A 16,293-nucleotide genomic window follows, 5' to 3' on the forward strand; every position below is an offset into this window, starting at 1 on the left:
CAGCCTCTGGCTTATGGGACACCTGAGGACATCCAAAGACATCCAAGGAACTGAGAGAGGTTATGGCTGATGAATCCCCTCGATCTTGTTGACTGACTTCTTGGCTAAGAGACATTGCACTGAGTAAGTCCATGGGGATTGAACTCTAGGCGAAAAAGGGGGTGAATCTTCAATGTATTTGTGACTTGCTATTATTAGAGATGTTGAGTGTGCATTGCATGAATAAAATCCACTTGTTGGAACCAAACTTGATTCCTCTCTTACTCACTGCTCACGACAAAAACTACGACCCTAACTTCTAACCCCGTCGGTCAGCCTCACCTGTGCTGGATGTTCCTGTAAATGGCATAGGACAGCCTTGCTTCTCTCATTGAGCATTCTGTTGGAGAGTAATCATCTCTTCATTTTCTTTGCTGAACAGACTTCATCATAGAATCATGCATTTATCTCTTGATGATGGATATCCTACTAGAACAGACCTTGGGTTTGTCTCCAACCCGGAACTATTAGATATCATGCTATTAAAAGAAAGAAAACTCTACAAGCACAATGATAAATACCAACAGCTTACTCTGTCGGGGAGACTGTCAGGAGTGTTAGAAACTGGTGAAATGGGTCGTGCCTGTGCTGTCTGAAACAGGGAGCCCATCCTCAGATCTAGTTCTTCGATATGTGTGGGAATATGGGCATAGGAACACAGCGCTGCCAGATTTGTTCATCTTCTTAGAAAGCAAATTTTACAATTCAACTTTTTAAACAAATTCTCCTAATTTTTAATGTGGGACTATTTTTTTTTTTTTAAAGCCAGAGAATCAATCACAGCTCCATATCTAATAACCTCGGATCTGGATATTCATGATACCAAAACAGCTTATAGCCATTTGACTTCACATGGGGCACATTCCAAGTGACTTTCTCCCTAGCCAAGATGGGCCCCTCCAGTGACGCAAAGAAAAGGCCAAGACGCAGAGGCAAGTTGCTCCCTCTGAAGATTGGAGAGTCCTCCCTGCATCACACCCAGAGATAAAGGGCCACCTTGCAGTTCGCGTGGTTGCCCCAGGGTCTTGAGAAAGCTGACCCTAGAGACCATGTTTCCTCTAGAGTGTCCCCTCCCCTCCAGGATCCTGCTCGTGGGCAAATCAAGTGGAAAGGCAACTTTTTTTTTTTTTTTTTTTATGATCATCCTTTGTGACTTTTCTGTAGACTCTCCATTTTCTTGTTTAAGTTACTACTAGAGATCAGAGATTTCTGCATTGGGATCTAGTATTCTATTATCATGATCCCGGGGGAGTGTCCGCTTTACAAGCAGAGGCTGTGAGGGGACTCTAGATAAAAGACGACCTACCTTCCACTAGCCGAAGGCTAAAAGACTCATTCATTTTTCTTTCTTCCTGAAGCGAAGCAATCCATTTCTAGACAGCCTGTGCAGGAGCTGCGACTCTGTGATGTCAGTCCACGGTGGCAAAGTAGATATGACTTGATATTCCGCTGTGGGTTGAGTGCTGGCGACAGTGGCCAAGGGAGGAGGCTGAGCCATTTTTTAAAGTGCTAAGTAAACGCTGTTCTAACAAAACCAATATGAGAGAATTCAAGACTAACCCAAAGGTTATCGCAAGGCCAAGATCTGTAAGTTAGGTGTTTTTATTTCCCAGACGGCAGTTCCCAAATTTTAACATGGTTCTCAAATCACCTAGAGGGCTGGTTAAAACTTAGAATTTTGGCCCCACTGTGAAGTTTTTGAGAGCAAGGGGGTAAAATTTTCCTTTCTTTCTTTTAAAGATGGTCAAGCCCTGTATTTATTTATTTATTATCATTTATCTGTGCATTAGAATTATGCACAAAAGTGGGATTCATTGTTACATATTTCTACATGCACATAACATCATTTGATCAATTTCGTTCTGCAGTTTCTCCTCTTTCCCTACCTCTCTCCCTCTCACTCGTCCCCTTTCTATACTCTACTGGTCTCCCTTCTATTTTCATGAGATCCTACCCTCTTTGTTTTTTTTGTTTTGTTTTGTTTTGTTTTTTCCTCTTCCTTTTTTCTAACTTACACTTTTTAAAGAAAACGTGTGACCCTTGGCTTTCTGAGCCTGGCTTATTTTGCTTAACATAATGCTCTCAAGTTTCCAACCATTTTTCTGCAAATGACATAATTTTTGTTCTTCTTTGCAACTGAATAAAACTCTATTGTGTGTGTGTGTATATATATGTGTATATATATATATATATATATATACACCACATTTTCTTTATCCATTCATCTGTCAATGGACACCTAGTCTGATTCCATAATTTGGTTACTGTGGATTGCACTGCTGTAATATGGATATGTATATAAATCTATAGTATGCTAACTTTAATTCTCTAGGATGAACACCAAGGAGTGTTCATTTGGTGGGTCCATTGGGATCTTCCTAACAAGTTCCCAAGTGATGTTACTCTGCTGGTCCTGGGTTTCTACCTTGAACCACTGACTAGAGAAACCTTCACAATAAGTATCTTTATTGGTTCTAAGTGATAAAAATGTCAGTAAATTGGCAATTAGAATTAGTTTGATTTTTTTCTTAAGACTATAGAAAAATTTTAATGTATATGCCTTTAAAAAACTCATACCTAGGCACTAAATAAATGTTCTTTGGGGCTAGTATTGGTGAGAATGCAGGTGGGTATACTTTTCCATCTGCATTTTAATTATTTGAAAATCAATGTTCACAGATTTGCTCCCTAGTACAATGACCATTTCCTCTAATTGTTCAATGCTGACCAAAGCATCCCATTAGTAAAGGAGATTGACAGAAAATATTCTAAGATGTGAAGAAAATAAAATCCTAGGAAATGATTCTCTCTGCTTTAGAGGAAATAAACAGAATACAAAGCTAGAACTGTCTCCCTGAACTATCGTCAATGATTATTGGACACCTTAAGGGGAAGTAAGAGGCCAATTTGCATCCTTTCTGCATTGGAGCAGCTATTGTTCAGTAAAAACAGATCACCTGACTCTGTCTTAGGCGGTCTTAGATTCTGAACTTGCTTCCCTTTAGGTTTTTTCACAAACAAATCACTAGAAAGGTCTCTAAGGAGAGGAGAGGCCAGTTCCTCATTTCAGCTCTATCAAGGTCACCTGCACTCAGCAGGGAGGGTGCTTTGTTACAGGTGTGGAACCTTTTGCTTGGAGCCCGGGTCTGGCAGCTCGCTCTGGGATTCTGCAGTCTCTAGATGGTCAGGACCCACGCAGAAAATGTCGCATTCAGAGGCAGACCTTCCCACAGGTAATAAAGACATTCAGCTGTTTTCTGGGTTTCCCTCCTGCATTTTCTGTTTGTTGAAAACCGGTTGCCACCGGCTTTGCTGCGTCCTGTCTGGCTGGTCTTTCCAGATCTAATTAGAATCCGTGAATCATTAATCCATGTGGTTTAATTTCCAGTACAGTGAGATCCTTCTCCAACAGTGTGAATGGCTGTTTGCTGGATTCCTAAAATTTGGGAGGTCAAAGGCTGAAGACCTCTTTATAATGATCAGGAATATATCAATCTGGCCTTCTAGATAACACAAAGCAGTGTTGGCATGAACCAGTTCACGGTTAACTTTCAACTCTTTATCAGATCCACAGGGGTAGTTTTTTGGGGAGGGCCTCCCATGAGCCTTAGTATCTCATTTAATTCCTGAAATCAGCCCGTGAAGGAGATACTACAAAGGCCTTCTTCTAAATGCTGCATGCACACAGACAGGAAAGTGGCTCCTTATAGGTCACATGGCTTAGTTGGCAGTGAAGCTAGAAGAGAAGCCAGACCCACCTACTCCTAAGCTTGAACCCTTCCTACCTCTCTGCAAACCACCTCCCAAAGCCCTGCTGCTTTTCTCCAGCGCTGGGTGAGTCCTGTTGCCAGTCACTATGCCTTGGCCCAAGTGCCACTAGTAATGCTTTGGTTCCAATATTTAAGACACTGGCCAATAAACAATACTTAATGACTCTTAAATCCTACTGGACATAAATAAACGCCTACCAGTGATTACACACCTGTGTCTGGACATCTATAAAGGCCACCCAGGCTGTATTCTAACCCTTCCAAGGAGGAGAAAGCAGGCCAAAAGGACAGAGGGGAAACCTAAGGGCTAAGAACTCTGGTACAACCAGTATGGAAGTGCCCATGTAAAGGTACTGAATTTCTTTAACATTATTGCTGCCTTGAACTTGGATAATCCTCTAAAGGAGAAAAATAATAGAATCCTTGGGTGTGTGCATGGGTGAAAGTACCTATAACTCCAGGACTCAGTTCAGACATTTTTTTAGCAGGAAAATGAGGAACTGGGTCCTCCGTGGAACAGCCAGAGCCTCACGACCTGAACAGACCTAACACACCTAACGTAGCTGAGTTCATCAACAGTCAGGGCAGGCTTTCTCCTTCTCCAGCAAAGCTGGTATTCATCTTTAGAGCAGCAACCAGAAATTACCAATCTCAGAACAAATCCAGTGCAGCCTCACCTTCATTAAATATAGGTTCTAACTGGTATTACCCACGCTGCTCCATCCCCCATGAAGTTACCCCATGCATTCCAGCGTGCCCCATGAAGTTTCATAACATGCAAATTCTCAGCTCAAAACATTTTACAAAGTTCTTTTGTAAAAAAAAAAAAAAAAAAAAAAAAAAAGAATTGCATTCACTTTCATTGCTAAGTAGCTCCTTAAACAACTCTCCAGTCTAAAATCCAGTACCTGTTAGTTTTATCTGACCTGAAGCCAAATGAGAGTCAGGGAGTTAATAGAAGAGGTCAAGGAGTCCTCGACATTAATATCACAACATCGTCATGACAACGTGGCAAGGATAGGTTCCTCCTCTTTACTGATAAGGATGACTCTAAAAGCCTGTTAATTCTTTCTGTACCAAGTTGTTTGACTTCTATGCCTGAAACACATCAAAGGAAACAGAGTGGGAGAGAGTGCTGCCGTAGGCAAGGAAGTGCGATGAAAAGGAACAAATAAACAGAGTAGAAGAGGGTGGGCCATTGGTGTGGAGGGAGATAATCATAGGCTATGAAAGCCTGGACCGATTATTGTCTTCTCCACAGAACTTCAACAAACACAGTGACAATCACAGTACTGGAGTGATCGTCAACAGGATGAGGTCAGGTCACAAGGAAAAAGTTTATTGGTTTTCAGCAGTTTCTGTTATAAAGTCAAAGCAAATAATAGACTCTTAGAAAACGCTCTACTAAAAAGTATTGTCAATGCAATTGAAATCACATAGCACTAAAAAACGTAGATTATTAGGATCCTTAAATTTTGGCAATTCAAATATATTCATTCCCAAAAGGTTCCAGATTACTGTTTCACTGTAGAATTGTAGACTGGTTCAAACTGTTACTGGAGGTCTCAGAATAAGCCATCAGTTGCTGATGTTCCAGCCACAAACCATCCATGCACAGTCTAAAGCCACCTTGCCTATTGCCGGTGGCAAGGGAAGACAATTATATTATCTCTTCCATAGTTTCGCCCTTCATCTGTAAATAATCAAGTGTTGACAGTCATGCAGGAATTGATGGATGGGTGAGGAATGATGTTTTCTCACACAGAAATACTTTGTTCATGTGGGAAACTACAAAATAAAAGAATTGCCATAGATCATTTCCATTTTGCCATGAATCAAATTGTCAAATGGAAGAATCAGCTTTCCTTGAACCTGAGAAGGGCTTGATAGGGAAGTAACTGTGCCTGTGTGAATCCTAGAAGACAAGCTAATTGTGAGAAGCCAGACATCTGGTGACACCTGGATTTTCCTTTTCAAACTCAAGTCATTTTTATAAAATATGGGGATTGATAAAACCTGAAGTTTCTTTTGTCAAATACTTTACATGTATTATCTTTGAAGGCATGTCTCATTATGTAATTTAAAACTTAAAGGACATTATTACCCTATATACACTGTTGGTGTGACTCTGCACCATGTACCGCCAGAGGAGTGAGAAGTTGTGCTCCATTTGTATAAATGTGTCAACATGCATTCTACTGTCATGTAGAACCAATTAGAACAAGTTTTTTAAAAAATTTTTAAAAAAACTTAAGGGAAAGGATCTTATTCTCTTTGTTCTAGAATGTACCAAAGTACATAAATATACCCATGCATACATACAAGCTGAATGTAAGGATAATTTAGTGTATATCTGATTCTCTTAAAATGGAATAATCAAAAGGTGGCTAGCTATGTGGCTTCCAAGGAACTCCTTTTTTTGCGGTGCTGGGGATCCAACCCAGGGCCTTGTGCTTGCAAAGCAAGCACTCTACCAACTGAGCTATCTCCCCAGTCCAAGGAACTCCTTAAATCATTAAAGTTTTTAAAGTTTTTTTAAGGAATATTAAGTAGAGAGTAAATAGATTTCAGTATACTACTTAGATATGATGGCTGAAATCACGAATGCTCATCACCCTCAGTAAAGGATGTTATGTGAACTAACTTCTGTCTATTTCCTCGGAGGAGCTGGAAGTTTGCCTTGGGAGTCTCAGACACTTTTGTCCTCACCTCAGTCTCCTCATTTACTGCAGATTCCACAGTCTGCTTCTCCTTACTGGAGAAGCAGCAACCAGCTTGTGATTCTCCTCTGGGAAAGGACCAAGAAGTGCCAGAACAAGAGTGGCCCCCGGATGTGGAAACTGAGCCTTGCCACTGTGCTCCAGAGAACAGCAACCCAGAGGGTGTCTCCAGGAAGCTTCCATCAGTTGGTCCTCTTAGCTGTGTGGGGAGAACAGAGTCTTCCTGCGCAGGAGTGCAGCCCCAGGGCTGTGGGACCTCTCCTCAGGGCCCCTGGAACCTGTCGAAGAAGCACTGTGAGAACCAGGGAAATCTTCTCCAGTTTGACCGGCAAGCCCCAGGCCGCATTTCCACCTCTCCCACTTTGAGGAGATTGAGGGGCAGTAGCCAGGGGACTTCCATCTCGCCAGCTCCGCAAGATGTATTGGAAGTGCCCACCCGGAGAAGCTGGAGAGACCCTACAGGCTCCCCAGGGCACCTTTCCCAGAGTCTACCTGGAAGCCCAAAGGAGTCTTCACCCTCCCTGTCACCCCTGAGACCCCGCTCAAGACTGCTTTCAGATCCCGAAAGGGCCCTCAGTGCAGCCGACTCCTTCAAGTCCCAAACCAGGTCCCCTGATGAACACGCCCTTCTTGCATGTCAACCCATCAATGAGATGTCTCCTCGTGGGGTCTCCCTTCCAGGGCAAGAAGGCCACTCACTGCCCAGCCCCACTGCGGGGGCCTCAAGACCTCAGGTAACACGGCTCTAAGCCTCCTGCCTAGCACTTTGTAGACTGCAAAGCAAAATAAGTCTCAGGGTTGCCCATTCCCCAAGGGCCAAGGGACCCCGCCCCCCACCCCCGCCCCCGTGAGGGGAGGCCGTACAGAAAGACATGGCTGAGGGGAAGCACTGGCTCTCCAGTAAAAGAGGTGCCATATTTGGGAGAAGGAAAATGGATGTCCAGCCTAATTCACCTTCTCCTGGGTCCTTGAAGGCACTCTAAGGTGAGGCTACCATGGTCTGTCAGGCATTGGGTCGCAGTGGTGGTGACCCTCTCGCCAAACACCATTTAAAGACAGAGAGAGGCTGATTGAAGAGAGGAAAAAGAGCTGATTATTCAAATTCCCTTCTAACCCCTCCCCTCTCCCCGCCCCCCAATCCAGAATTTTAGCTGGGAGAGTCCAGAGTCTCTCCTTTGGAGAAGTCTGCTTTGGAATACGGGTTCGAGCAAGACTAAAACAAATTCTTTTAATTTTTATTTCAGGGAGAAGATCTGCATCAATCCAGGTGTGTATACCCTGGTTTCCTCCCACGCCCAACCCCTGTGCACCGTTTGCTTTTAGAGCCTTAATTTCTGTCCAGACGCAGCACACCTGATAGTGTAGTGATCGTGCACCTGCACGACACTCAAGTCGCTCTTTACACGTCCTGCAGGAGTGCAAGGTGCACGAGTCTCGAGCTCAGGAGTCTCCTCCCAGGGCACGGCACTTTGCCATCCCTCCGAGCGCAGGGTATGAGAGACACAAGAGGCACTCAGAGCTTTCATTTTGAATCATGGATGCCTTGGCCCTGTAGCTTCATTAGCATCCATTTAGTAATAGGTTTTGTCTGGGTAGAGAAAATGGAAAGGCCAAAAACATTCAATAGCTTTTCAAAGAGAAATTCAAAGCACAAGGATTAAAGGAACAAGATGTCCTGCTTGATTCTAGCATGACCTTTAAAATGCCTATTATGACAGCTTCTGCCCCTATCTGGAATGCAAGTGGATTGTGTCACTTCAGAAACCGGCTCTGAACTTTCAGTGTGACCTCCAGGTTGTAGCAGCAGATATGCGGTCCCTCCCAGGGATGAGAAGTTTCTGTAGCAGGAAGGGAAAGATCCATGCCGGGTTTTATCCATCCAGTTTGTGGATTGGTAAGAAAGCCTTCATTACATTTGGAAAGTCACAGAGGTGTCCTGGGGGAGTTAGCCACTGTTTTATTACTGAAACTGAATCCTGGAGCCACAGTTACTATTCATAAAGTAAGGGTGATAGCCATCTAAATAGTCTTTAACCCTGATTTTCCAAAATACAAAGGTTTACTATGAAGAGTAAAGATAGAGGATATTTACCAAACCCAAGAAAATGCAAGTCATTGTGTCTAGTGTATCAGTTAGCTATTGCTACATAACAAACAACCCCAAAACACTTAAAATGCTATCATTTCCCATTAATCCATTTGTCCACTGGGGCTTACTTGACCTAGGCTGGGCTCCATTGGGCATTTCTGCCCAGATATCCCTCATCCTTTCCCTGGGACCAAAGGACTGCCTGAGCATAGTCCTCTCACAGTGAAGGGACAGGTTCACAGGGACAAGTGGAAACATGTGAGATCTCTGGGGTCTGGGCTCTGAACATTATCTAATTTTATTGGCCAAAGCAAGTCACTTGGCTGAACTCAGAGCCAGGCAATCAATTATGTGTCACCATTAGTAGGAGGTCTCTGAAGTGCCACATGGACAAGAGTGTGGACACATATTGGTGAAGATGAATCACTGGTAGAAATCTATAGATGAGAAGCACAATAATGTTCTAAAATGATACCTTATGTAGGTGTGTCCGAGAGTGAAGGGAGAGTAGTCTCAGAGAAAGATAAGTGTCATTTAGAGTCAGATGAGGTAGGGTCTAGTGCATGTTTAGAAATTTTATTTCTTACCCTAACAGCAATGTGAAGGCATTGAATGGATCAATATAATCAGATGGACGTGGGATTCAGATGAGAGTGAACTCTAGCAGAACAAACAGAATGTCTGAGCATGAGAAGCTGGTAGGTTAGTTAAAAAGAAATTTCTCTAAGAGGTGTGTAGGAGATATAATCGTCTAGACTGTGAGGGGCAAAAGGAAGGAAATTGACAAGAATGACCTCTGAGCAGCTTACACAACTGGGTAGTTAATGTTTCCACTCACTGAGGTAGTTTAACTGGGAAAGGAACTCTTTTTCTGACTATCATACCCTCTCTTCTTCTACAGTGTGTACATGAACTCGTGCTTACTCCAAACTTTTTCCTACAGCAAAGAATGCCTCCTGAAACCAAAGTCTTTACAATACATTCTTACTAAAGTGTGAAGGGCTTCAGGCTTAACCAATATCTGCTCTCACATTTCCAAGTAGAGTCAGTACATTCCTCCCTTTTAGATTTCCCTGCACCTTATAAATGCCTGCATCCTGGCATCTAAAATAGTGTATTGTTTCTTTTACATTTATCTGCTCCTCAACCCTAACCTTCCTGAGATCAGATATCACTTCTTAATTAACTTTGTTTTTTGTTTGTTTTTTTTTACAGTTTGTCAGTTTCTTTTATTTCCCCATTCTTTCTTTTTTTTTTCAAGAAAAAGTTAGGTTTTATTGTTTGTTCTATTAAGTTATACATGACAGCAGAATGCATTTTATTTCATTGTACACAAATGGAGTACAACTTTTCATTACTCTGGTTCTATACCATGTAGAGTCACACCATTCATATAATCATACATGTACATAGGGCAATGTTTGTCTCATTCCATCATCTTTTCTACCCCTGCTCTCCCCCCGCCCCTCGTTTCCTTCTACACAATCCAAAGTTCCTCCATTCTTCCCTTGTCCTCCCACCCCAGCATTATGTATCGGCATCCACTTATCAGAGAAATCAGTTTGCCTTTGATTTTTGGGGATTGGCTTATCTCACTTAGCATGATATTCTCCAACTGCAAATGCCATAATTTTATTCTTCTTTATGACTGAATAAGATTCCATTGTGTATATATATACATACCATAGTTTCTTTACTCATTCATCTATTGAAGAGCATCTAGGTTGGTTCCAATCTAGCTATTGTGAATTGAGCTGCTATAAACATTGATATGGATATATCACTGTAGTATGGGTACATTTTAAGTCCTTTGGGTAGCCAAGGAGTGGGATAGTGAGTCAAATGGTGGTTCCAGTCCAAGCTTTCTAAGGAATCTCCATACTGCTTTCCAGAGTGGCTGCACCAATTTGCAACCCCAACAGCAATATATGAGTGTACCCTTTCCCCACATCCTCGCCAACACCTATTGTTGCTTGTATTCTTTTTTTTTCTTTTTTTTTAATTTATTTTTATTGTAAGCAAATTGGATACATGTTGTTTCTGTTTGTACATGGAGTAACAGCAGACCATTTGCATATTCACACATTTACATAGAGTAATGATGTTTGATTCATTCTGTTATTTTTTCCTCCCCCCCCCACCCCTCCCACCCCTCCCACCCCTCCCACCTCTCTTTTCCCTCTATACAGTCCCTCCTTCCTCCATTCTTGCCCTCCACACCCCCCATTGTGTGTCATCATCCGCTTATCAGTGAGATCATTCGTCTTTTGGATTTTTGAGATTGGCTTATCTCACTTACCATGATATTCTCCAGTTTCATCCATTTGCCTGCAAATGCCATAATTTTATTATTCTTTGTAGCTGAGTAATAATCCATTGTATATATATACCACAGTTTCTTTATCCATTCATCAATTGAAGGGTATCTAGGTTGGTTCCACAGTCTGGCTATTGTGAATTGAGCAGCTATGAACATTGATGTAGCTGTATCTCTGTAGTAGGCTGATTTTAAGTCCTTTGGGTAAAGGCCGAGGAGTGGGATAGCTGGGTCAAATGGTAGGTCCATTCCAAGTTTTCTAAGGAATCTCCACACTGCTTTCCAGAGTGGCTGCACTAATTTGCAGCCCCACCAGCAATGTATGAGTGTACCTTTTTCCCCACATCCTCTCCAACACCTGTTGTTGCTTGTATTCTTGATAATCACCATTCTAATTGGGGTGAGATGGAATCTTAGGGTGGTTTTATTACTAGAGATGTTGAACCTTTTTCCATATGTTTGTTGATTGCTTGTAGATCTTCTTCTGTGAAGTGTCTATTCATTTCCTTAGCCCATTTGTCAATTGGATTATTTGCATTCTTCGTGTAGAGTGTTTTGAGTTCTTTATAGATTCTGGAGATTAGTGCTCTATCTGAAGTATGAGTGGCAAAGATATTCTCCCACTCTGTAGGCTCTCTCTTCTCATTGCTGATAGTTTCCTTTGCTGAGAGAAAGCTTTTTAGTTTGAATCTATCCCAGTTGTTGATTCTTGCTTTTATTTCTTGTGCTGTGGGAGTCCTGTTAAGGAAGTCTGATCCTAAGCCAACAAGGTGAAGATTTGGACCTACTTTTTCTTCTATAAGATGCAGGGTCTCTGGTCTGATTTCAAGGTCCTTGATCCACTGTGAGTTGATTTTTGTGCAGGGTGAGAGATAGGGATTTAATTTCATTCTGTTGCATATGGTTTTCCAGTTTTCCCAGCACCATTTGTTGAAGAGGCTATCTTTTCTCCATTGCATATTTTTGGCCCCTTTGTCTAATATGAGAAAATTGTATTTATTTGGGTTTGTGTCCGTGTCCTCTATTCTGTACCATTGATCTACCTGTCTATTTTGGTACCAATACCATGCTGTTTTTGTTACTATTGCTTTGTAGTATAGTTGAAGTTCTGGTATTGCGATACCCCCTGTTTCATTCTTCCTGCTAAGGATTGCTTTAGCTATTATGGGTTTCTTATTCTTCCAGATGAATTTCATGATTGCTTGTTCTGTTTCTGTAAGGTACGTCATTGGGATTTTAATTGGAATTGCATTGAATCTGTATAGCACTTTTGGTAGTATGGCCATTTTGACAACATTAATTCTGCCTATCCAAGAACATGGGAGATCTTTCTATCTTCTAAGGTCTTCCTTAATTTCTTTCTTCAATGTTCTGAATCTCTAGCACTCGGTACCAAGCTGAAGCACCCTTCCAAAAATACCTATTAAGTAAAAGACAGGTAGTTAAAGAAAACAAGCTTGCTGGCAGGATAATTAGGTTACCATGTCCTTTATCCCCAATGTATTTCATTTTGAAAAAAGACACGGTTAGAAACAGAAGCATTTTGGAATTCCACACATCAGGAAGCAGGGAAGGACATTTTCTGGGTAGGGAAGGCCTTCTGACACTCCTTAAATTCTCTGTGCACAAAAAGCTGCCTGCCTGACCTAATTTTCAGGTCAGCCCTGCTGCTGGGAAGGGAAATGTATATATTACATCTCTGTGACAATAAAGGCTATTCTTCAAGGAACAAGGAAGAAAGTTAAATATATCCAAATTAGCAAGTAGTGCAATGTTAGCACAAAAACCAAGGACAAGTTATTTGAAAGTTTATTTTGAGGAAGAAATCACACAAAAATACCAGTTAAACTTCCCCGGAAGACAGATCCCTCTGCGGTTACCACTAGAGGGCAGCATAAGATGGAGTTAAAAGCTACGGGAGTCTCTGCGGTTACCACTAGAGGGCAGCATATAACATGGAGTTAAAAGCTACGGGAGTCAAAGGCCTGAGTTTGAATCCCATCTCCACTTCTCTCTGGCAACGTGATCTTGGGCAATTTCTGTAACTGTTGGAAATAGATGTTTTCATCCATAAAGCAAAGATACAAACAGTAATCATCTCATAAGACTTGCCCTGATTCAGTCGTACATACAGCTCAGTAGTGACTACTTTGAGACATCGTTCATTCATTTATTCGGCATTTCCTGTATGCAAGTCATTGATGTATTCTTCCTAAAATATTATGATGCCAGCAGTGAGTGATTGATCAAGGAAAGCTCATCCCGATGTGTTCAAACATTAAGTTTCATACAATATTAAACCTTCCACAGACTTTAATTTAAAAACTAGCCCTGGAGCTGGGGAGATAGCTCAGTTGGTAGAGTGCTTGCCTTGTACCCTGGGTTGGATCCCTAGCACCCAAAAAAAAAACCTAGCCCTGACTGAAAACAGAAATATTAATGGAGAAGATATCCAGTAAGATTTCTCCCCATATTATTTTATTGGTTCTTTATACTTGTACATAGTGATGGGATTTTTTATCACATGGTGATGCATGCACACAACAGAGCAGTATAATTTGGCCAATATTACTCCCCAGTACTTCTCCCCTCTCCCCCTATAGTCCCTTTCCTGATCTCCCTTTGATTTTCATGAGATCCACCCCCAACTTTCTTTTCCTTTTTCCTCTCTAACTTTCACACATGAAAGAAAACATACATTTGACCTTCTGAGTTTGACTTATTTTGCTTAACATGATGGTCTCTAGTTCTATCAATATTCCTACAAATGCCATAATTTTATTTTTCTTTATGGCTGAATAAAATTCCATTGCATATATATATACCACATTTTCTTTATCCATTTATCCACTGATGGACATCTAGACTGGTTCCATAATTTGGCTACTGTGAATTGTTCTGCTATCAACCTGGGTATGCTTGTATCACTGTAGTAAAATGACTTTAATTCTTCAGGATAAATACAGAGGAGTGGTACAACTGGGTCCTATGGTAGTTCCATGCCTGGTGTTTTGAGGAAACTCCATACTGAGTTTCATATGGTCGTGCTAATTTACCATCCCATCAACAGTGTGAAGTGTTCCGTTCCACATCCTCTCCAGCATTTATTATTATTTGTATTCTTGTCAACTCCCAATCTGACTGGTGTGAAGTGAAATTGTGTAGTTTAATTTGCATTTCCTTAATTGCTAATTATATTGAACATTTATTCATATATTTGATGGCCACTTGTATTTCTTCCTTTGAGAAGTATTTGTTTAAATCATTTGCCCATTTATTAATTGGGTTATTTGATTTTTTTTTTGGTGTTATGTTTTTTGAGTTCTTAATCTATTCTAGATTTTAAATCTCTTCCAGAAAACTACCTAATTGTTGCCTGCACCTATATGCTGGAGTGTTGACCCTATGTTTTCTTCTAGGAGTTTCCTAGGTCTTTGTTCCATTTTGAGTTGAATTTTGGGCAGGATGGTAAATAAGGGTCTAGTCTCATTTTTCTACATATAAATAACCAGTTTTCTCAGCACCATTTGTTACAAAGGCTGCTTTTCTCCAATGTGCTTTTGGTACCTTTGCCAAAGATCACACGACTGTATCTGTGTGTTTGTCTCTGTGTCTTCTATTCTGTACCCTTGGTCTATGTGTCTGTTTTTATGCCATTCATTACTATAGCTCTGTAGAACAATTTGAATTCACGTATTGTGATGCCTCGGCATTACTTTTTTGGCTTAGAATTTCTTTGACTATTCTTGGTTTTTCATTCTTTCAAATGAAATTTAGGACTGTTTGTTTCTAGTTCTGTGAAGAACGTCATTGGTATTTTGATGGAGAATGCATTAAAACTGTATATTGCTTTTGGTAGAATGGCCATATTAACATTATTAATTTGGTCTATGCATGAGCATGGGAGGCCTTTCTATCTTCTAGTGTTTTCTTCAATATCTTTCTTCAGTGTTCTACAGTTTTCATTGTAGAGGTCTTTCATGAATGGGATTGTTTTCCTATTTCTTTCCAGCAGATTCATAATTGATTTATGGAATAGTTACTGATTTTCATATGTTGATTTTGTAACCTGTACTTTGCTGAATTTGTTATTAGCTTTATCTGCCTTTTGGTGAAGTATTTTGTTGTTTTTGTTTTGATCTTCTAAATATAGGATCATAACATCAGCAAAAAGTGATAATTTCACATCATTTTTTCCTATTTTTACCCCTTTTATTGTCTAGTTTTTATTGGCTAGAATTATATTAAGTAGGAGTGGTGAGAGTGAGCATCCTTGTCTTGTTCCAGATTTTAAAGGAAATCTTATCAGTTTTTCCCCATTTACTATGAGGTTGGCTTTGGTTTATTGGATACAGCCTTTATAATGGTGAGGTAGGTTTCTTCTATCCCTTGTTTCTTTGGTGTCTTTATCTTAGCTGAATTTTGTCAAAGGCTTTCTCTGCATCTATTGAAATGACTAAGTGATTTTACTGAATTTTACTTATGTGATGAATTACATTTATTGATTTGCATATGATAAAACATTCTTGCATCCCTGGGATAAATCCAACTTGGTCATGATGTGCAATCATCTTAATATATTGTTGAATGCGATTTGCTAATATTTTATTAAGGATTTTTGCATCTATTTCCATCAAGGATATTGATCTATAGTTTTCTTTCCTTAATGTGTCCTTCTGTGGTTTGGGTGTGATAATGACTTCATAGAATGAATTTGGAAGTGTTCTGTCCCTTTCTATTTCATGGAATAATTTGAGGAATATTGGGATTAGTTTTTCTTTAAAGATCTGGTAGAATTCAGCTAAGAATTTATCCAGTCCTGAGCTTTTCTTTGTTGGAAAGCTTTTATTACTGCTTCTATTTCATTTCTGGTTTTTGGTCTATTTAGATTTTCTATATCCTCTTGATTCAATTTTGACAGGTTGTATGTGTCTATAAATGTATCCATTTCTTCTGTTTTCCAATCCACTGGATTTCTGTGATGTCTGTGATGATTTCTTTTTCATCTCTAATTTTATTAATCTGGGACTTTTGTCTTTTTTTTTTTTTTTTTTTTTTTTGGTTAGTTTGGTTTTTTGGTCAAGGGCTTATCAATCTTGTTTTTCTTATCAAAGAAAAAAACTCTTTGTTTCATTGATCCTTTGTATTTTTTTCTATTCTCAATTTCACTAACTTCAGCTCTGATGTTAATTATTTTCTTCCTCATACTTGTTTTGAAATTGATTTGTTTTTTCCCAAGGATCTTGAGATGCATCATTAGGTTGTTTATTTGGCATATTTCTGATTTTCTTATTTAGGCACTCATAACTATAACCTTTCCCCTTAGAAATAACTACATAGTGTCCCAGAGGTTCTGGT

General features: G+C 40.3%; 1 protein-coding gene across 2 annotated transcripts in view; it reads left to right on the forward strand.

Annotated features, from left to right (window-relative positions):
- The first annotated feature begins 3,070 nt into the window (after positions 1 to 3,070).
- Positions 3,071 to 16,293, forward strand: part of Plekhg7 (pleckstrin homology and RhoGEF domain containing G7) — a 64,514-nt gene continuing 51,291 nt past the window's right edge. For both annotated transcript variants that reach the window (XM_047550082.1, XM_047550083.1), the window contains exons 1-3: positions 3,071 to 3,272; positions 6,542 to 7,263; positions 7,774 to 7,796. In XM_047550082.1, coding sequence (XP_047406038.1) covers positions 3,242 to 3,272; positions 6,542 to 7,263; positions 7,774 to 7,796 — 776 coding nt within the window. In that variant the 5' untranslated portion in view covers positions 3,071 to 3,241. The remainder of the gene's footprint in view (positions 3,273 to 6,541; positions 7,264 to 7,773; positions 7,797 to 16,293) is intronic.

This window comes from Sciurus carolinensis, chromosome 4 (assembly GCF_902686445.1).
Source record: "Sciurus carolinensis chromosome 4, mSciCar1.2, whole genome shotgun sequence".
NCBI lineage: Eukaryota > Metazoa > Chordata > Mammalia > Rodentia > Sciuridae > Sciurus > Sciurus carolinensis.